The sequence below is a fragment of the Monodelphis domestica genome, chromosome 8 (genome assembly GCF_027887165.1).
Source record: "Monodelphis domestica isolate mMonDom1 chromosome 8, mMonDom1.pri, whole genome shotgun sequence".
Taxonomy (NCBI): Eukaryota; Metazoa; Chordata; class Mammalia; order Didelphimorphia; family Didelphidae; genus Monodelphis; species Monodelphis domestica.
The window spans coordinates 47,173,698-47,195,590 of NC_077234.1; the positions used below are offsets into that span (position 1 = coordinate 47,173,698).

The following is a 21,893-nucleotide window of genomic DNA, read 5'->3' on the forward strand; positions in this document are numbered from 1 at the left end:
TTAAAAGGACTAGAGTTGAGGAGATGAAAAAGACAGTGAGTTAGGCACTGAACTAACTCATGGAGGAAAGAAAAGAAGGGTTCTGGGGACTGGCAGATTATAATGATCAGAATCTTGACAAAGTGTGGACTCAATGAACTTGAAACAAGGAGAGGGTAATGAGTGGTAGTAATAAAGAAGTTTGGAAGTAGCCATGGAGGGCAAGGAGAGTTCTGACTTCCCTGTCATAACCAGTGAACGTTTGAATGACAATCTGATCAGTGCTGGAAAGAGTGGCCAAGGAAGCTGTGTATCCCAGGAGCCAGCTAACTCAGTGAGTCAGAAGATGGAAGGGAACATGAACAGAAAATTCTCAAGATAAAATCAAGAGTGTTACCAAGAAGCAGGCAGACATTTCAAGAGAGCACAGTAGAAAGGAGCCAATAGATTTGGAGAGGGGCGTTGTGGATTGGGAGAGGTAGAATTGGGAGGAATGGGAGTTAGGAAACCAATGGTGGGGAATGGAGCTTGTACAATGACATTAGGGGTTCAGAATCACTGGACAGGGGACTGTGACTGGGTGGGAATGTGAATCACCGAGGAATAAATCGAGGCAGAATTCTGATCAGTGACTGGAGGAAGACTCATGGAAGGATGCAGGAGACTAGACTTTTCTAGGCTCTCCTGAAGTCCAGCTTTGTGGTAGCTGATGGAGATACTGGATCCTTTGAGGCCCAAGTGGCTAGATTCAAAACAAGCGACAGCAGAAGAAAATACAACCTGGGAATAGATAGCAGTTCAGGTTGGGTCTGATCTGAGCAAGACTTTCTCAGTACTGAATGAAGACCAAGGCCATAGACTGGGAATTGCTTTCTGAGATGTGTCTAGAATGAAGGGTCCCAAGACAGAGAGCTGGTTCCTGAATTGAATTCAGTGTTTCCTTTAAAAATCCTTACTTGATCTGTTCTACAGGTCCTACCCTTCATGGCTAAGTTCCTTGAGAAAGCCCCCTACAGTCAGTACTTCCAGTTCCTCTGGTTTCACTATCTTCTAAATCCTTTGCAAACAGAGTTAAAATGGAAATATGTTTTGCATGACTTCACATGTATAATTGACAGCATATTGCTTGTTCTTCTCAATGGGTGAAGGAAGTGTGGAAGGGAGGGAGAGAATTCTTAAATTTTTTTTGAAATGTACCCCCCAAAAATTTATGTGACCCTGGGCAAGTCACTTAACCCTGTTGGCCTCAGTTTCCTCATCTATAAAATGAGCTGAAGAAGGAAATGGCAAACTACTGTGCTATCTGCCAAGAAAGCCCCCAGTGAGGTCATGAAAAGTTGTACGTGACTGAAAACAACTGCTTTAGTTTCCTCAACTGTAAAATGAGGATAATAATAACTCCACGCTGCTCCACAAAATAGCTTTCTAAATATAAAATTCTGGGATATCCACCGCCATGGTTGATAACTGGATGCAAAACTCTAAGGACCTCATTCCTTGTGCTCTGACCACTTAAATCTCTTTCCCCTTGGATTCATATTATTCTCTGCACTTATGAGCCCTGAAGGTCAAACTCTTCCTCATCGGTGGCACTGGGCAAAGAAAAACTGAGCATTTCACTCTGACGAATGGCATTTCAAGTATTCGGTCTGTTCAGAAAGAGACCAAGAGGCTGTGAATTGTCGGCATCGCGTTGTGTTTTTATTCAGGTAATCAATATTCTTTACCATGCCTGACACCACAGCGATAAGTCATTCCAATGAAAGAAAAGGACTTGACCTCTTTAGATTTCTCCATAAAACAAACTGAGTCATATTTCCTTCAAACGGTGTAGGAGAGTTTTTAGGTACTAATTTCCCATATAAAACATCTGGTGATTCCCCTGTTCCTTTCTTGGTCTTCAAATTACTTAAAAGCATTTTATATTGGTCATAGACAGTGGTCAAATGGATTTCTCTGCTTTTGAGGGAATAAGAGGAAAAGCGATGTTATTAAGCACTACTATGGGTCAGGCTCCTGCTAATCAGTGGGGATACAAAATATAAGAGAGCAAGACAGTCCCTGTTTTGAAGGAGTTTACCTGTTAGCAAAGGAAGGGGACACTTGAGAGGGGAGTGATGGCCAAGGAGGAATGTTCTAAACAGGGAAGTCAGAGGGGTGGCAAGTGGAGACTCAGGACGATGGACTGGCATGTCCATTTTGCTATCATAGATACAATTACTGTTCTTGAATCGGTTTGATAGCTCATTCTCATGCCATATCCTCAAAGATCCAATTGAACTATCCTCCCAGACCCCCAAAGCCCGAAGCAACTTCTCTGAATCCCTGAGGTCCAAAGGAGAGGATTTTGGATCTGGTAGGCTGTGGTCATGGATTCAGATCCCTGCTATGAACTACGGGTTCTCCAGGTAACATAGGATTGTGGATTATAGATTTAACACTGGAAAGGATGTTAGTAAACATAAATTCTAACCCCTTATTTTATGAGTGAGAAAACTGAGCCTGAGAAAGATAAGGAGGTTGCAATAGGTAAGATTTGAACTCAGTTAGGTGGTGCAGTAGATGGAGTGCCATGCTTGGAGTCAGGAAGACATCTTCTCGAATTCAAATCTGACCTCGGACACTTATTAGCTGTGGGACCCTGGGCAAGTCTCTTAATCCTATTTGCCTCGGTTTCCTCTTCTGTAAAATGAAATGGAGACGGAAACAGTAAAATTCTCCAATATCTTTGCAGAAAAAAAAAAGAAATAAAAGTCTAAATGGGGTCAGGAAGAGTTGAATATGACTGAACAAGAATATTAACAACAACAACAAATTTTCTTCCCACCCCACCCCTCAGTCCTCCTTAATCGTGATTGCTTGCTCCTTGTGTGACCTTGGACAATTTGTTTAAGCTTTCTGGACTTCACTTTCCTCATCTGTAAAATAAAAGGGTTCAGCTCTAAGGCCACATCTGGCCCTCACTCTATAATGCCATGATCCTGAAACCCTTAAAGTTCCTTCTAGCCTTTGATCTTCTGATCCCTCCTTGCACTTTGCAAACCATACCTTAGATAATTGTTATATATACATCTATCTCCTAAGCACCTTGAGGACAGGCACAAAGCCCCATTGATCCTTGTACCTCCTACAGGGTTTGTAGGATAGCTCTAAGACAGAAGATGCTCAGTTGCTGTTTGTGGAATGATGTGAGTGAGGATGGAGTGATGTGAGTCTAGGGAAACATCATTTTCCATCTGTAGCTCCACTTCAAGTCAATTCGATTCTGCCTTATTTCTCCAATGCAAAGGAAGTAATTGCAACCTCGTTGTTTATAAATCTGGATCCTGGATTAAACATTTATGTTGTCTATGCAGTAAGCAAAACTACACCAAGTCTTCCACCTCTAATGAAAATTTAATCAGAATCTGAGAGCAGGGGCTTATAGCAAGCCCAGAGCACCAATTGAGGGAGACCTGGCTACTTGAGAGTGGGGAGAAGCATATTGCAAACCACCATCTGGGGCAGCCAAATCTTTCTGCACCAGCAAGTACCTCTTGTCCCAATTTGTAATGACTTCTTTCAATTCGACTCTTTAGTATACAAATGGACAAGGAGGTCTCCCATGAGGATCGTGGTTTCCAAGAGATGGAATTAGATGAAATAGCCAGAAAAATTTCAGACATTGGCAAATGGAGGGAAATCTTTCATTTTCATAGGTAAGCTTTTTGCATTTCACTAAACCATGGAAGACTTTGAATATGATACCTTTCATGTACTTGAATAATCAACTTTTATTTTCTCTCCAGGAACATTTCTTTTTTTCTACGTGCTCTTTTAAAACGTATCTGTGTATAATCATCTTGTGGAAGGATGTTTCTATAGACCTGAAAGGCGATTGTTTCCTTGCTCTAAGAATAGGAGGAAGCTCTTTACTTGATGTTTTCTTTTTCATTTGTAGGTTGGAAATCAACAGTGCAACCCATCAGGTAACAATTTTCCTCCAAAGGTAGATTTTATACTTCTGTGATGGTTACATCAAATAATCACACTGAAAACATAATCTGAGCATCTCCCATGCATGTTGTATCATCTATACAATGGTAGTAGTGCATGTGAAAATGTAAATTGCTAGTATTAAAGATCTTTTCATGTATTTCTTTTTTGACAGATCATTGAGCACATTTCTTGCCTTTAAGAACATTTTTCTATCATTGAAAGCGACTTGTGGTTATTATTTAGAAACAATTATATTTAAAATCCAGACCTTCTACTGTCTGGAAATAACATTGGATCATCAAGACTTAGTGCTTTCGTCATGTTTGTAAAGTACTTTGCAAGCTTTCCAGATCTGTGGAAATGCCAGTGGTAATGGGTCAGTTTGAAATCAAAGTACCATTTGCATTATTTGCCACTTGGATTTTGTTATAGTTTTAAAAAGAATAAAGGAAGGTAATCTGATTAATATTTTTTAAATATTCAAACATTATTCCAAGGTAAAAGCTGTAAGATGATTTCCCTGAAGTCTAGGCAAAATTACAATGTTTCATTTGTGTCTTCATACAGTTCATTCACAAATAGAAGCAACCCCCAAATACTAGTATTTCTTCCTGCTGCTATTTGAATTTGATAATAATCTGAAAACAGTACCTGATTATTATTATTTTAAAATATAAATTTCTAATTCATATTTTTAGAACAAACTTGGATTCAAGAGCCATGTCCCCAGCATAGTTACAGGAGATGACATTTGTTTGGTAATCTTCAAATTATCAGATGGAAAACCAGTTTAGATGGGCAAGATTCAGAGGGCACTGAAAGGAATGTTCAGAAGGCGGATAAAGAAATTTGTTCCTAACATTTCCAACTGCAGCTTTGCAGCAAGATGGAAAAAATCTAATTCCTAGGAGTGTAAAGATGTGATTTGATCTACAAAAAGTATTTCATCTCATCAATAACGTGCTTGATTCAGATGATTTTTCAAAGAGATAAGGAAGCCTCCTTCCACTTCCTCTTGGAATTTAGAGTTACTAGGAAGGCAGGTGTCTTTTTCAAGTATCTGCCTGAGCCAGGGAAGGTCCCTTTAATGCTTCCTTTTGTTGCCTGGACACAGAAGGGATATTTGTTAAAAAATGAAGGAAGGCAAAGGAAAGACTGATGCTAAGCTACACTGAAACACTGAGGGTGAGGTCAGGGATAGGCTGAGAGCAAATGAGTGAAAGGGCAATTCTCTCCAAGCTGTGAAATCTCCCCCTCACTGAGGGGGGAGCAGAGAAAGGAAAGAATCTGATGGGAGTTACCCAGTGTCATACATTGTATGATAACCACAAAGATAAGCTGATTGTATTAAGGGAAAGGATTGGAAAGTCCTTCACACAGATTTATAGAATGTTGTCTTTTGAAAACATTAAACAATGGCATTTCTCTCCTTCCCTAACATAATTTCAAACCAAGGTCTTGATACTAATTATGTTTCCATGGTTACATTTAATCTCTATAGTTACATCAAACTTGTAGAAAGTCTTTCAAGAGAAACATTTATTTTTTTCCATTTTTCCAATGGGTATTCATAGTCTTTTTCATCCAGTTATAAATATGCAATAACAAAGAGTGCAGGATTTGAAGTCAGAAGCCTGGGTTCTGCCCCTTCCTTCCTTCCCTATGGAGGAGAACAGTGTGGGAGTAGTGGAAAGATGCTAGACTCATAATCCAAGGACCAAAGGGGACTATGGGCAAGTCATTTAGCTTTTCTGGGTCACAAGTTCTTCACGTATAAAATGAGAGACATTAACAGGCTGTCCTATAAGGTCTTCCTTTAATGGCAGGAGAGTGACGATGTATATAGGAGGAATAATAAATAAACCACACATCCTAAGCCCTGAGAGAGCTATAGGAGAAGCTCTAGTGCCTAGCTCCCTAACTACCTTGGATTTATTGGTATTTGCTCTGCATATGCCTCTCAGTGTATTTGTTTTTTCTTCATTGGAACATTAAGCTCTTTGGGAGAAAGGATGGTTTCATTCTTTGCATTGATATTGCCAGTTTCTGACATATAGTCGGCAATCAATCAATGCTTGTTGGTTGATTCTAAGTACAGAAAATAATCTTTCATGAGAAATCTCAATGAAAAAGAAAAGAATCTTTCTCCCAAAATATGTAATGCAAAATTTTAAAAAGCACATTAAACCTCTTTTTTCTATCTAAGAATCAAAATTGTGTATTAGTCCTAAGGCAGAAGAATGGTAAGGGCTTAGGCAATGGAAGTTAAGTGACTTTCTCAGGGTCACACAGCTAGGAAGTTTTTGAGGCTAGATTTGAACCCAGGATATCCAGTCTCTGGGGCTGGCTTTCAATCTGCTGAGCTGCCCCAATCATGTAAGGCAAAAATTGACAAATGATTATTATTGTTGACATTTTGCTTTGCTGTGGGGATAGGAAAACACTGGAGAGAAATTCCAAGAGCATCACAAATCTACTGATTCTGGTGCAGCTGGTGCAAGAACACCTCAAGATAAAGAACAAGGACGGTACCCATCAAAGGTCCTTTATTCACTGCCTGCACCCTCTGTCACCTCGAAATGGGGCAGCTTTCCTGTCTCCCTAGCAATGGCCATGGTGAGTATAGCGTGTTAATTAAACATGGAGTGAAATGTAATCTCTTCAAAACAATGAGGCTGGGGAATCTTAGCTGGTGTCATATGAGAGTATTATTGGACAGAGGGCTTCAGAGGGTTGTTATTGGTAAAAGGAGAATATAATTAAAATGACTTATTTATTATATTTTTCCAAACCAAGGCCACAGTACTAGGGAGGTTTTAATGCTCCTTTCCTAAATTTTGGCGGTCTTTATATTTATATGCTTTCTCAATATGCCATTTGCAAATAAATAAACTACATATAATTTAATATACAGACCACTATAGACGAGTCCTTTTAGGGGAATCGAAGTTTTTGAATTTCACATAAATATAAATGAGCTAGGAGGAACATGTCTCTCCATTTTCAGGACTCAGTCAACTAGTCCAACCCTTTATCTTACATGTGAGAGAAACTGAGACCCAGAAAAATTAAGTGATTATCCCAAGGTCACACAGTTGTTAGTGTCAGTTTTTGAACCTAAGTTCATGGATAGCAAATCCAGCACTTCTGTTACCCTACTTCTTCTGAACTTGTGATCTTAGAATTCCATTTTGAACTAGAATCCTATGACTCTATTTTGACGCCCACCATCATGACTAGGAGGGATCAATGAGGAGTTCCATTCCTTCACTTACCTTGAGTCAAAAGTCCATTAATGCTGATCTAGGTAATAGGTCTTTTTTAATATGTCGTGGTCATAGTGAATTAGACAGGACTACCAGATGCTTAGAACAGCTATGTATCACAGTGGTTAAAGTGCCAGGGTTGGAGTCAGGAAGATTCATTTTCCTAGTTGTATGACCCTGCTTGCCTCAGTTTCCTCATCTGTCAAATGAGTTAGAGAAGGAAAAGGCAAATGACTCCAGTATATTTGCCAAGAAAAACCCAAAATGGGGTCAGGACAGCCAAAACAACTCAACAACCACAAGATTCATAGGAAAATAGTTATGACCCTGTCTTCGATCTGAAAGGAGCTTTAGTAATTGTGTATTCCAAGCCCCTCATTTTATAGGAGAGAACACAAACAGCCTCTATCTTGATTCATTAAAGTTACTTTGAAGAATGCTTCCACCCTTACAGAGAAGATAGAAATAATGCTGGATTTAGAGTCCAAGGACTTAGGTTCAAATCTTCTCTGAATCTTACTCTCTGCGTGATCTTGAACAAATCACTTTTCTCTTCACCTCAGTTACTCATTTGTTAAATAAAAGAGTTGGACTCAGTGGCTTCTACCTCAACAAACATAATCATACAATCATTATGTATTTGATATCTCATGAATTCTGTGTTGAAGGATATTAAGTTTTCCCACAAATAGAAAAATAACATCATATCTACCATAAGACACAAACTAGTTGGGTGACCCTGGCCAAATCTCTTAATCTCACAGAGCCCAGGGCAACGAATTTCTCCAAACTATAGAGAAGTTGCCAACCTACATGGGTAGAAGGAATTTCCACAAAAAAGAACTTCTAACCAATCAAACCAAAGACCAGGAGCAGCCTCCTATCCCTAATAAAAAAGAAGCAAACATATCTGAGAGGCAATTGTATTCAAGGTCCTATACTCCACTGACTGGAGGTTCCATTTCTCCCCAAAAGGTTAAAAATTAGATTCAAGTTTTGCTGAAGACCCTTAAAATACAAATAAACAAAATTCAGTATAAAAATTGTGTATTTTTTTAATTTCATGAATTTTATTAACCTTTGTCAAAAAGAAGAGTTAGAGAAATATGAAATGGGGAAATCTATACCCAATTGGTCTCTCATTTAGCCACAGATGTAAGCAGGATGTCACTGGAGACTTCCCCAAAGACTTTACTTAGGTCATCTTCACCTTTAAAAAGCCAGAGACAAAAAGAATCCAAAGGGGGCAACCTGGAAAGAGAGGAAACCAAGTATCTAAATAATTGATTCCTTTTTTTAATTGTATTTGGATTGATTGCCATTTGCAAGTCATGTGATCTAGCCTTTCTTTAACCAGCATGGCCATTAATGGCCCATACTCTTGGCCTCCAGGGCTATCAACTCTCTGGGGATGAACAGAATGTTCTAGAAGAGCTGGATAGGAGGGAAGAATCTTGAAGCCTGACTAGCTCTAACTGACATTTCAGCCAGGTAAAATGTATGGAATTGAGAGCATCATGACACACTCACTGAGAAATTCCCTTTTGCCTCAGTGCTGAATACACATTTTTGTGGGAGGTTGGATACACTAGTTGTCTGGAGAGGAGTAGATCAATAAAGTATTCTCCCCTCCAAGAACTACCCTACTCTTTTGTCTAGGGGCAACAAGCTCTTCTCAGCCTAAGCCCTTCCACCTTTTCCCCTACACTTTACCATACTAGTTTATTTTGTCTCCTAGCCCTGGGAAAAATTGGGTAATACAAATTGGTTTTTTGTCACCTTCTTGTTCCACTATTTTTCTTCCAAAAATATTCTTCCCTGAGCTCCTGTTCCAAGGTCTAATCTATGTTCTATTCTGACAGGATATTACAGTAAAAATAACATTTATAGACATTTATGCTGTACTTTAAGGTTTACAGAGGCATTTTTCCTAATCTAGGTTTGTTGAAGGAGATTTTTATTTATTCTGCATGGCCCCATTGGGAAGAACTAGGAGCAATTAATGGAAATTACAAATAGATAAATTGAGGTTTGATGTTAATAGAAAGCTTTCTAATGATGAATGGAAGCTTCTCCTTCCTTAGAGATGTTATGCAGAAGGTACATGGAGATCACTTGTTGGGAAGGGAGTCCTTTTGGATATGAGTTGGACTAAATGATGAGTTCCAACTCTCAAATTCTATAAATAATACTCTAGGCAGATGCTTCTTCTTTCACTATCCCCATTTTATTGAAGGAGACAGTGGTAGAGTAGAAGGAGTCAGAGAACTTGAGTTCAATTTCCACTTGTGCCACTTAATTCTATACATGACTGTGGGCAAATGACTGTTGACTCCTTGGGTCTCAGTTTCCTTATCTGCAAAGTGGAGGGAGAAGGGTTGGACCAGATGACCCCTTTGGTCCCTTTTGACTCTAGATCTAAGAATCTCTGAAAGTGAGATTGGGAGAAGTTAAGGGATTTGTCCAGAATCACAATGAGTAAGCAATAAAGAAGGAATTCTAATTCAGGTCTCTGAGCTTCAAATGCAACTTTCATAGAATCAGAAGTCATCTAGTCCAACCTATATCCAAAAGGAATTTCCAGTATAGCCTATCCAACAAGGGTTCCTCAAGACTTTCCTTACTGACTTCTAATTGGAGGAAATCCACCTCTCTCTACCACTCCATAGAGATGACCTTCAACTAGCTAGTTGTCATCAATAAATATGGTAGAACCTGTAGCACACTTCTCATAAGGGTAAGACTTTTTTTTCCATGTGCAAGATCCCATCTCAGCGGGATCCAGGTAGAATAAGTGGATCCTGGGCTGGATTTTGAGTTCGGCATTACCAGCGATGTGATTTTGCCTCAGAGTCTAGGAAAGACTCTCTTAGCCTCAGCTTTTTCATCCATAAAAACAGAGTACCTGACTCATTGGGTTGTTGTGAGGTTCAAACGAGATAAATGCTTTACAAATTTTGGAGTATTACATAAATGCTAGCTCTAGTTACTATTATTATCTTAGCACCTTCAATATTTTCCAGCAGTAGGCAGGCATTCTTAATTGTTTTTGTGTCCTAGACTACTAGCACAGACTCGAACTCCAAATAATGTTTTTGTGACAACTACGTAGCTTAGTAGCTAGAGAGATTGGCCTAGAAAGGGGAGGTCCTGGGTTCACATTCAAACTCATGTACTTCTTAGTTGTGTGACCCTGGGCAAGTCATTTAACCTCAATTGCCTAGCCCTTACTGCTCTTCTGCTTTGAAACTGATGCTTAATATCGATTCTAAGATGGAAAGTAAAGATTTAAAACAAATTAATTAATAACATTTTTAAATGCATAAAATAAAGCTTATAGGATTAGAAATGAAATTAGTTTTATTGAAATAATTCAAAAAAATTTTAAATCAAATTCATGATTTCAAGTTAAGAACTTCTGATCTAAAAGAACTATTTAAAGCATTGGAAATCTTCCATACATCATTAAGTCAACAATATGCGCTTTCACCCTCTCTAGATTAGGTTCAGGTCTTCTAGAATTGGAATGCTATTAGGCTCTCTCTCTCTCTGCCTTTGCCATATGTTTTTTGTATTAAAAACAAGCAAACACACAATTTGCTCATTATAAAAGAACCTTTCCTCTCTTCTTTAGGGCCTAAGAAAGATCTTGTTTGGAAATACAGTACATATCTTCAGCCACGACTGGAAAAAGTCATGTTTCAAGTTCCATGAACCTTCTTCAGACCTGTCCTATGCTCTGGAAATGGGAAAGGTAACTAGCTAAATAGTCAGCAATCCAAGTAAAGAACTGTGACCCCATAGAGCATCCCCAAAGGAATACAGCAGCCACATAAATTCATGGAACTCACAATTACCCTTTTCAATTGCTTTTCTTGAAACAGTAACACAATACAGCCCTATATTTTGACAGATTCACAAAATCAGTCAGTTAATAAATTTTCCTGATCATCAGATATGTACTAGGCTAGAGAAGAAAATGGCAAACCACTCCCATATCTTTGCCAAGAAAATTCCTTGGATGATATTAGCTTGGACAGGCTTTGGGAGATAGTGGAAGACAGACGAGCTTGGCATGCTATAGTCCAGAGGGTTGTGAAGAGTCAGACTCAGCTGAACAACAACGTGTACCAGGCATTGTGCTAAAAACTTGGGATACACAGAAAGACAAAAGACAATCACTGATCTCAAACTCAGTCTAATGTACAAATTATGTACAAACAAGCAAGGTAGAGAGAATAAATTGGAAACAATCAACAGATGGAAGGCACTAGCATTAGGGAGACTGGGAAAGACTTCTTAAAGAGGGAAGGATTTTAGGTGACACTTGAAGAAAGTCAGATAAGTCAGGAGGGACAAAGGAGGAGAGAGAACATTCTAGACATGGGCAACGGCCAGGAAAAATGTGTAGAGTACATGGAGCAGAGTAAGGTATAAGAAGAACAGAAAACTAGACCTGGATCCTGAATGCCAAAGAGAGAGTTTCATATTGATCCTGGAGGATGGAAGGAACTTCTAGAGTTTGAATAGGGATGATTTCAGATCAGCTCCTCTTTATTCCCAGGCTGGGATGAATGAAAAAGATTTTGAATTCTGCTTGGAAAACTTGAATTTCATTTCTCAACAAGAGAGGCAAAGACAACCAGAAGAATAATCATTTATATTCTTTTTCTGTCCCCCTAGAGACAGAGTGATGAAGTAAAGAGGGGAAGCTGGGAACCAGGGTTCCAGGCCTGTCTCTGGAGGGTCAATCACCTATGCAGGTCCCAGATTTCTCGCTTACAAAATAAAGAAGCGGGACTAGAGGAAAGCTAAGCTCCCCTTCTGGCTCTCAATTACTATGACAGTTCAGGGGAATTGGAGGCTTTATCTGGTTTGAAGAATTAGGCTACAGTGGAGGATCTGGACTCCATCTGTAGGGGTTTTTTTTCTTCTTTTCACCATTAAAATTCATATCATTTGTCATAACTTATGGATAGTATAAGAGATAACCAACAAATTCTTCTCTATCTATAAATTGAATGAGTGGACAAGATCATCTCCAAGACCCTCTTGAGCTCCAACAGGCCATGATTTTTATCACTTTGAGATAGATAGCCAGATAGACAGATATAGACAGATAGATGACAGACAGACGGATGGATGGATGGATGGATGGATGGATGGATGGATGGATGGACAAACAGATGGATAGATGGATAGAGAGACAGATGGATAGAGAGACAAACAGGCACAGACAGACACATGGACAGATAGATGGACAGAGATAAACAGACAGATAGACAGACAGACAGACAGATAGGCAAGTTGCCCTTCCACACTGCAGGTACAAAATGACCTCATGAAACTGATTTGGAAAATTGACATACAAATTTTTGTCCCTCCCTTCCTTTCAGAGAAGTCTGAATTTTTTTTCATTTTGGTTTATGGGGTGTTTACAATACCTTATAGTAAAATTTGGGTCAAATATTTTTTCATAGGCTATATGTAGGTCAGTGTTAAGCTATCTCTACATTTCTAGCCTTTGTGTGTGTGGATGGGCTTTCACGTTCTTTTCACAAACTTTAACTTTTTACTTATTTTAACTTTAATAAATAAATCGTGTACATTTATAGTATTAAAAGATAAAAATATATTGATATTACATAATACTATATGTATTTTTATGCATTTCTGAATTTATAAACTTTTCTGTGTTGTCTGATGATCTTCACATGTCATCTAAGATGGGCTTCTGCAAAACTCCTCCCAAATTCCCATGTTTATTATATTTAAAATTTTATTTTATATATGCATATAATTTATTATATACATATATATGAAATTTTATATGATGACAACTATCATTAGCGTGGCATCACTTAATTTCTAAATACCTAAATCTTAATGTGCTTTACATTTTACAGCAGATATCTAAATTTTAGAGATGTTTTATTTTTTTCCCTATATATTTTTCCCATTCAGGTTTTCCATTTCCTGCCCCTCTCCCACAAAAAAAGGTTAAGAACCTTTGCTCTAAATTTCTGAATAATAAGAAAGGAGTCCATTTGCACTGGTGAAGGATGCTTCCACACCAGGAGGTCCAAACCAAAGAAATCATAGGTCAAGGCTAAAAAGTAATAATAGCAAAGAGGACTGATTTTATTTTGTGTCTCTCCCCACCCCTTTCCCCATCACCCATACAAATAAATGCCACCGCTTCTATCCTTAGGTGATCTGATGCTATCTTATTGTCGCTTTAGGGTGGATCCAGAGCAATCCAAATGGCTGTGCAAGTGCACATCCTCAAATACCTTTTATTTACATGGAGTGAAAAAGGCAGAGACTTCTGCAGGTAAGAAAACAAAGAGTAAGGCTGCGAATGCTTCCCATTTCCCCAGGTGAGAACCCCAAGTATGTTTACTTAAGCCAAGGTATAGGAATGGGGTGGAATATGGCACCTAGGAGCCATGGGCACCTCTCCTTCACCTCTGGATGCTCTAATGCCATCATTCACTTCCTCTTGCCCTTCTTCATCTTTTTATAACATAGGTCAAGAATGCGCTTCTCCTAAGACATGTTTCTTTCTCAAGCAAAGGAATTCCATTTCGTCGTCTTATTCCTTCCAGCTTTTGCCTCTTGTAAATAGTTTGAACCGTCTTCACGGTCTGCTGCAGAGCATCCTCTCTGTGGGTTGAGATTAAAAGCCTGCGTGGCCCTTTCCCATGTCAGGTGTGCTCCTTTGCCTGTGGCTGATGGGAGAGACGGAATGTCGCAAAATGCCACTAAATAGCAGTGGTGTGGCCACAGCGGGGCCCCCGAGCTGGGGGAGCCCAGGCGGCTCTGTAAATGAACCATGAGCGCAGTCACTCATCCGGCTCCCTTCAGGCCATAGCCCTTGGTAAGAATTCCCTTAGTCAATCAGTCCCAATTAGCTTCCCTTTCGGGAGAGCAGCCAATCAGTCACATCGCCGTGATTTATCAAGTGCCTTCTCAGTACCAGGCACTGCGCTTCATGCCGTCCGGGGCACACAGACACACAGCAAGCCTCCGATCCCCCCTCCAGGAGCATGATTACAATTAGGTTGAGCAGAAAAAGGCATCTGCATGAAAAGATAACCAGCCATTCCAGGCGGTCTGTGTGAGAAGTGACGATGAAGTCAGTGCCACGGAAGTTCAGAAAATGACAGCTTCACTTCTGGCTGCAGTGACGGGAAGATGGAGACTTTTAGAACAGTGCTGGAAGGCTTCACAGGAATGGAGGCATCACTGGAGGGACCCTCCACCCAGCCTCTCGCACTGACTACTGGTTAGTAAATGAAGATGAGGAACTTCTGACTAACCTGTGCACTATATCTTTTTTTTTCCTTTTAAGTCTTTTATATATATATATATATATTTTTAACCCTAACCTTCCATCTTGGATACAATACTATGTATTGGCTTCAAGGCAGAAGAGTTCTAAGGGCTAGGCAATGGGGGTTAAGTGACTTGCCCAGGGTCACACAGTTGGGAAGCGTCTGAGGCCACATTCGAACCCAGGACCTTTCATCTCTAGGCCTGGCTTTCAATCCACTGAGCTACCCAGCTGCCTCCATGTTTTGTTTTTATATGATAAACCTTTGTAGGTTACTACAGGGGAGTGCTGGAGACAGCTCATACCTGACTCTCAGGCTGATTGTTAACATTTCAACATATTTGCACCTCAGAAATAAGCAAATATTACAAGTCAGAGCTTGAATTTTTATTTTGTTGATTGTCTAGAAGTAAAAAAGTGGTGAAAAAATGTTTATGATATAGGTTGCTTAGAAGTATGACATGGGAGAATACCTGGATGGCTCAGTGGATTGAGAGCCAGGTCTAGAGATAGGAGGTATGACCTTGACACTTCCTGGCTGTGTGACCTTGGACAAGTCACTTAAACCCCCTTTACCTAACCCTTAATTCTTTTCTGCCTTGGAACCAATACAAAGTATTGAGTCCAAGATGGAAGAAAAGGGTTTTTTTAGTATATCATAAATACTTTTGATTTTCAGAGAGCTGGTTATTAAAAATTTTACCAGCACACTCCTGGATTATCCTTTTTTTCAATTCAATAAATATTCATTAAGTGCTTACTATGTGCCAGGCATTATACTAAGCACTGGAGATTCAAAAGAAGGCAAAAGATAGTCCTTGACCTCAAAGAGCTTACAAACTAGTTTGATTATCCTCACTTGGGAGAAATACATAATAAAGTTTTTTATTTAAATAAAACTAATTGTAACCATGGAAAATGTTTTAAATTAATTAAATAAAAAATTCCAAAACTTGGGAAAAAATAGTCACTCCATATCCCCTCTCCAAAAAAAAAAAAACAACAAACAAACTAATAACACAGTGACTTTATTTGAAAGCAATACAAGGCTACAGCTAGATGGCTCAGTGGATTGAGAGCCAAACCTAGAGACAGGAGGTCCTGGGTTCAAATGTGACCTCAGACACTTCCCAGCTGTGTGACTCTGGGTAAGTCACTTGACCCCTATTGCCTAGCCCTTACCACTCTTCTGCCTTGGGACCAATACATAGCATTGATGATTCTAAGACGGAAGGAGAGGGTTTAAATTTTTTTTGAAAATTGCACACAAGAAGTTCTCAGACTTCTTCAGTCTTCCTCACTGGTGATCATTCCCCTAGGATCGCAAGACATCTGGGTTATTTAACCCCAAAGCATCATGATAATATAATAATAGTGATAATAGTTCCTTATAATAGCAAGTCAATGTGAGATTGGTCCAGAGCCTGACATCTTGGACATCATCCATTCATTCACGCAAGTTGGAATCCCAGGCTCATTCTCAGCCAATCACGAAGCCTTGTGGATAAGGATGGGTCTTTGGTGCTCCTACCACAGTTTCCCATTTAACCATTAATTGTTGTCTATTTCCCAGGAGAACGTATCCCTTCTCAGGGATTGAAAGCACATAATCGGGGAGGTGGAGAGAAATGCTCCAACTCCAGAAGTTTTCAAGGCTCCCTTTTCTTTTCAGGAAAATAGCTAGCAGCCCCAAAGAAATCATCGCTTACCACCCAGTGAACTCTTGGGCACTCCTTGGAATGTTTTTCACCTTTTGATTTAAATGCATTCCAGTTTATGCAGAACAAGCCTTGGAGAACAGAGAGAGGCCCTCTCAGCAGCTCTGGCAGACACTCTGTGGACAGCAGGAGAAAGGCAAAAGGTCATCATCTGTGTCATCACATCAGAAACTTGTTTTCCCTCAACGGGGGACTTTGAAGCAGATGGCTTGACTGAGCAAGTGAGTATGGACAGTTTCGATGTCTAAATCAGCACCAGTGGGGCTAACAAAGATGCCTCCATGTCTATTGGCCTTGCCATGGAGATGGAGTTTAAGATGGCTCCAGGAGGTGGGTGGCTGCTGCTGATGAGGGACTGGAGCATCCACAAGAAACAAGCCTGCAAGAAACTTCTGCTCTCTGGATTCACTAGAGAGCCACAGTTATCAGCTCTGAGCACCTCACGTTCTTCCTAGCTATAGTCTGTAACTACAGTCTCAAAGACAGTACAGCTATGCCTACTAAAATTATGTTTCACTTTTGTTAAAATACAGCAACAAGGTATGCAAGCCAGGACTAGAAATGGGAGGTCCTGGGTTCAAATCTGACCTCAGACACTTCCCAGCTGTGTGACCCTGGCCAAATCACTTTACCTCCATTGCCTAGCCCTTACCGCTCTTCTGCCTTGGAATCAATATGCAGTATTGATTCTAAAACAAAATTTATTTTAAACAAAAAACAAGAAATGCCAAATTCTTGGATTTAAGCCACCACATTTTACAATGTGTTTTTATTCACTCATTTATTCATTCATTCAACAAACACTTATGCACATACTATCAGGCACTGTTGATTATCTTATTATTTTTTGGTCCATGCTGTGATTTCATCTGGGCAGGGACGTCTCAATGCTACAGCATCCTCAGCTCTAGCAATTTAAAGCCTCAAGAGAGTTATTTGGAGGGACTAAGAGGTTAAATGACTTAGCCATGATCACACAGGCAGTATATATGAGAAGAGGGCCTTAAACCCAGGTGCTTGACTCCAAGCAAGCCCTCCATCCATTCCACCAGGCTGCCACTCACATCAAACAGGTAACAAAACAGTCTGCTGCAATGCGTATGCATATGTTTTTTCACCATTACGATGTGTTAACAGGGCATTAGCATGCAAAAACTAGATACTTTCTCCTTGTTTTAAATATATTAATCAATTATTCCTGAGTTACAGCTCCAGCTCTTTGAGTTTTCAGAGAAAGAAGATGCCAAGAAATTCATCTATGATCATTTACAATGGGTAAGTGAAGAGAAGATTCCTTTGTGTGGAATTGTGCTTTCATTAATGTCTTATTTCTTTGGTAAAGTACATTTTGGATGAAGTTTATTCAAAGTACCAAGTTGTTCTGAGAGCTTCTCAGGGAAAGAAATACAAGTCAAGAAAAGGAAAAACTGGTCCCTCCCCGCCTAATTCCTTGAAGAAGACTGGGCCAAGGTCTCTTCTCCTTTGGGTAGTAGAAGTTGGGGACAAGGTTTTAATGAGTACTTAGGGGAAAACCCCCAAACCTGGAGACCCCTATTGGGCTAGGATTTATTATGTAAATATCATTGGGTAGGTCATTTCTGGGCATCCTATCTCTGAAAGGATGTTCTAGGTGGCAAGGCGGATAGAGTGCCAGACCTGGATTCAAATCTGAACTGAGATAACTTACTTCCTTGCTGTGTGACTGGGTAAGTCACTTAACCTCAATTGCCTAAATTTTGTTCATCTGTCTTAAGGTTGTTATTAAGACAGGAAGAAAGGATAAAAAAAAAGGATGACTCCCTCTCCCATTCTCATCTTCCCTGCAGGACTTCTCCTGCCTTTTTTCCCTCTTTCATGTCCACACTGGCAGTTTCTCATACAAGAGAATAGAAGTTCAAATATGAGGTTGCTTTGAGAAGACAGCGGGGAGATGGAAAGAAGAAGAATCAGGGACTGGGAAAGGAAGAAAGTTAGCAGGAGCAATTTCAGCTTCCTCGGGCTTAGAAGAAATTGATAATCAGAGCACAATTAGGAACGAATTCCAGCCAAATATTCAGGAGAGGGAACATTAGGTTTAACTATGCGATGTGAAAATGGGAACCAATTTACAGAAACGTAATTAAACCATCAAAACTCTGATCATGAAAACAAGGCAGAGGGGCCAGTTCTAGGGAAAGGAAGGGAAGCCCTATCACCCCTTTTGAAGGAAGTCCTGGGCCATTGTCTTTCGACTGTCCCCTACTCACCCAGTGTCCTCTCACTTTGGTGTCTTGCCCAGAACTGTTCTCTTGAGGTGATAGATTGTACTCTGGAACCCCCCTCCCACACCTCCAAACTTCCCCCATTAACAAACTTCTCTCTCATGTATTCCCTTAATGTCCTGTTGGGTCAGGTTGCAGCTGGGATATCTGATGAACTAACCTGTAAGGTATGGAGAGGAAAGGAACAAACATTTGTTAAGCAGGACACTGAGCTAAGTAAGCACTTTACAAATATCTTCTCATTTAAGCCCCACCATGACCACGCAAGGTAGTTACTAGTTTTAGCCCATTTTACAGTTGAGGAAACTGAGAAAGGCTTGCCCAGGGTCACCCAGCTAGTGAGTGTCTGAGACTGGATTTGAGCCCTGTCTGTAGGCTTGCTTCTCAATTCACTGAGCCACCTGCCCCCTTATCACTAAGTTTTAACAGATGCATCATCACCACACATGAGCCCATCTGACTTCTAAACATGGCACTGGTCCTAGAGGAAGGAATGGCTTGTTGAATAGTCAGGGAAAGACAGATCTGCCTGGTATGCAGTGACAAGGTCTAAGAAATTCCTCTTTCCTCCCATCCCTTTTCTCTGAAGTTACCCTGACATCTCTAACAAGCCTTCCTCCGCTTTTTCAGGCAGAATGATGAATTCTCCGGCTGGTGGACCCAAGGACCTATCGCCCATTCTCCCCGCCATTTCACACCAGTCAATAATTTGGCTCATGCCATGTGCATGATGATGCAGGAAAATCCTATGCAAAATATTAAGTTGTCACTTTAAATTTTATGAAAAAATACTTCCCCAGAGAGACATTTTTCCTCCACAACAGCACATCGATTTATATTTGTTAAATCCTTACTTTGTTCCAACACCATTCTAGGTGCTACTGTTCATCCTTCATTTTCTTTTTTTTTAAACCTTTACTTTCTGTCTTAGATGAATACTCTGTATTAATTCAAAGGCAGAAGAGCAGTAAGAACTAGGCAATCGGTTCAGTGACTCGCCCAGGAACCCATGGCTAGGAAGTGTCTGAGGCCACATTAGAACCCAGGACCTCCAATCTCAATCCACTGAGCCACCTAGCTGCCTCTCTCATCCTTCATTTTCAAAGAGGACCGATGACTTTAAGGGATGATGATTATAGAGCAGATGAAAGGAATAGGAGCCTTCCCTCCAGGAGTTTACTATCTAATTTGACAGTTAATCTATAAAGATACAGAAAATGAAATAACAATACAAAATAGTCAAGGGCTAAATTGTTTGATTAATTGAACATCATAGTGTATATTAATAGTCAAGGAAGGTTTGTAGAGAAGACGTTGGCCTCGAAAGAAATACCAGATTTGTATTGGTGGAAGAAAATAGTTGGAAGTTAATTTTAAGGAAGAGAAAAGGCATGGAGTCTGGGATGAACATGTCTCATGTCAGGGATCAAAAGAAGCCATGGGCATCACAATAAGGAAAACCAGCTTGACTTGAGTCATCGCAACTACCTGAAGAGCCCAGGCCATCTCGAGCTCTCCCAGATGGTTTTGGCACTGGTTTCATTCACCTGTATAGAGATCATGATGGAAAATGAACCCATGTGGAGGGTTCTATTATTTTTTTAATTTGTGACTCCATCCATCCACAAATATAATGTGTTAGGGAACTGTGCCAAGCACTATACTGAACCCTGGGAATAAGATGGACTCAATTGATGAGTCTTAAATTCCAGGTTTAGGGGAGATTCACCAAAGGTTCTTAAGCAGAAGAATAAGATGGTAAAAGTAGTATTTTTAAAAGTTAATCTGATATTTTACATAACTGCATGAGTATAATCTGTTTCAAAGTGCATGCCTTCTAAAAGAGGGATAAGGAGACAAAGAGAGAAAAGGAATTTGGAATTCAAAGATTGATTAAAAACAATTTTTTAAAAATGTACATGCAATTGAGAAAAAACAAAAGAAAAATATTTTTAAAAGATAAAAACTAGTGATATGATATGAGACAAAAGAAAGCTAAAGGCATCTGTTTGAGCTGATTGTAGCATGGAGAGACTAAAGTCAGAGAGGTCACTTGAAGGGGATATTTCAGTAATTGAGATTTGTGAAGATGGAAGCCTAGATTACAATGATGGCAACAAGAGTGGGAAAGAAGGAGGAATCTAGTAGGTATTTGGAAGGAAAATGATCAAGAGGACTTCCTGACTCCCTGAATATGTGGAATAAAGAGGAAAGACCTCAAAGTTCAGAAGAATGACAGTTGTCATTAACAGAAATGAAGAATTACTATGGATTTTCTCTCCTGACCTCCACTCAAGCCAGCAGGACAAGTCTCCAAAGGAATTATATTTTGTCTCCTTTAAAGGTCTAAGGGTAGCAGCCATGAGGAGATAGGAGATATTTTCTCTAATATTACAGCTCATGAGCCTCTACTAGGGTGCATTTTCCATCAATTACCAGTTGATTTCAATTAGACAGACTTGATTAGCTTTTAGAAACTGGTATTTACTATGGTGGTATAGTACCTCTTTCCCCACTTCCAACAAGTCTGTGACACACTGTCGCACAAGTACATCCAGAATCCAGGGGAAGTAGGCTTAAAGTTAATGCACATATGACAAAGAACATAACTCACAAGTCCTATATATCATTTTGTGGGCGTCCTCCTCAGGTATGGTGTAGTTTTTCTGCTTAATTCCTTATGGAGCATCACGTCTGCCTTTCCTCATTGAGTCTAGTTATTCTCAATTCCTCATTCAGAGACTATTATCAACTGGTAGGACACCAATAGAAAGCCTGAATTCTCTGGTCTTTGGGGGCTCAGGCTCAGGCTACCGCACTCTCCTTCCTCCCAACTAATTCCTTCTTGGAGATTGGGGTTTGGGCAGGCAGCTTCCACCCCATTAACTACTAGATGTTCAAATACTACAAATCCCTCAACCAACAGGAACAGACTTAGCGGCAGTTCAAATATTCTGGCCTTATTTCACACTCAATTCACACTTATGAATGATTCAATCAGGTGTATTCTCATCTGATAAGGGTATCAGGGCTAAGTGTGGTGGGGCGATTATAACTCCATCCACATAGTAGCATAACTCATTTCAGAATCTAAATGATGACCTAAATTTCAACTGCATTGAGTTTGGCATGACAGCAAGCCATTCAAATAGAGATACCTTGTAGAAAGCTTTTCTTGTTTCAGGTTTAAAATAAAAGATTTCCTTTGAGCAACTTTAAAAATAATATGTTTTCTTTTCTTTTCTCAAATAGTTCACAGGGGAAGGAAGACATGGAGTTATCTTATTTCTTTACAGTTTGCTCCTCTCTAGAACATTTGAAAGGTAAAATCTAGAATTGGAGAACTTTTGCTCAG

General features: G+C 39.8%; 1 protein-coding gene across 1 annotated transcript in view; it reads left to right on the forward strand.

The window, feature by feature from the left end:
* MINDY4B (MINDY family member 4B) overlaps positions 1-21,893 on the forward strand; it is a 52,192-nt gene continuing 30,299 nt past the window's right edge. The window contains exons 1-8 of the mRNA XM_056808483.1: positions 1-3,677; positions 3,920-3,947; positions 6,394-6,573; positions 10,858-10,977; positions 13,466-13,557; positions 16,333-16,519; positions 17,487-17,552; positions 21,791-21,861. Of these exons, the coding sequence (XP_056664461.1) occupies positions 3,565-3,677; positions 3,920-3,947; positions 6,394-6,573; positions 10,858-10,977; positions 13,466-13,557; positions 16,333-16,519; positions 17,487-17,552; positions 21,791-21,861 (857 nt within the window). The 5' untranslated portion in view covers positions 1-3,564. The remainder of the gene's footprint in view (positions 3,678-3,919; positions 3,948-6,393; positions 6,574-10,857; positions 10,978-13,465; positions 13,558-16,332; positions 16,520-17,486; positions 17,553-21,790; positions 21,862-21,893) is intronic.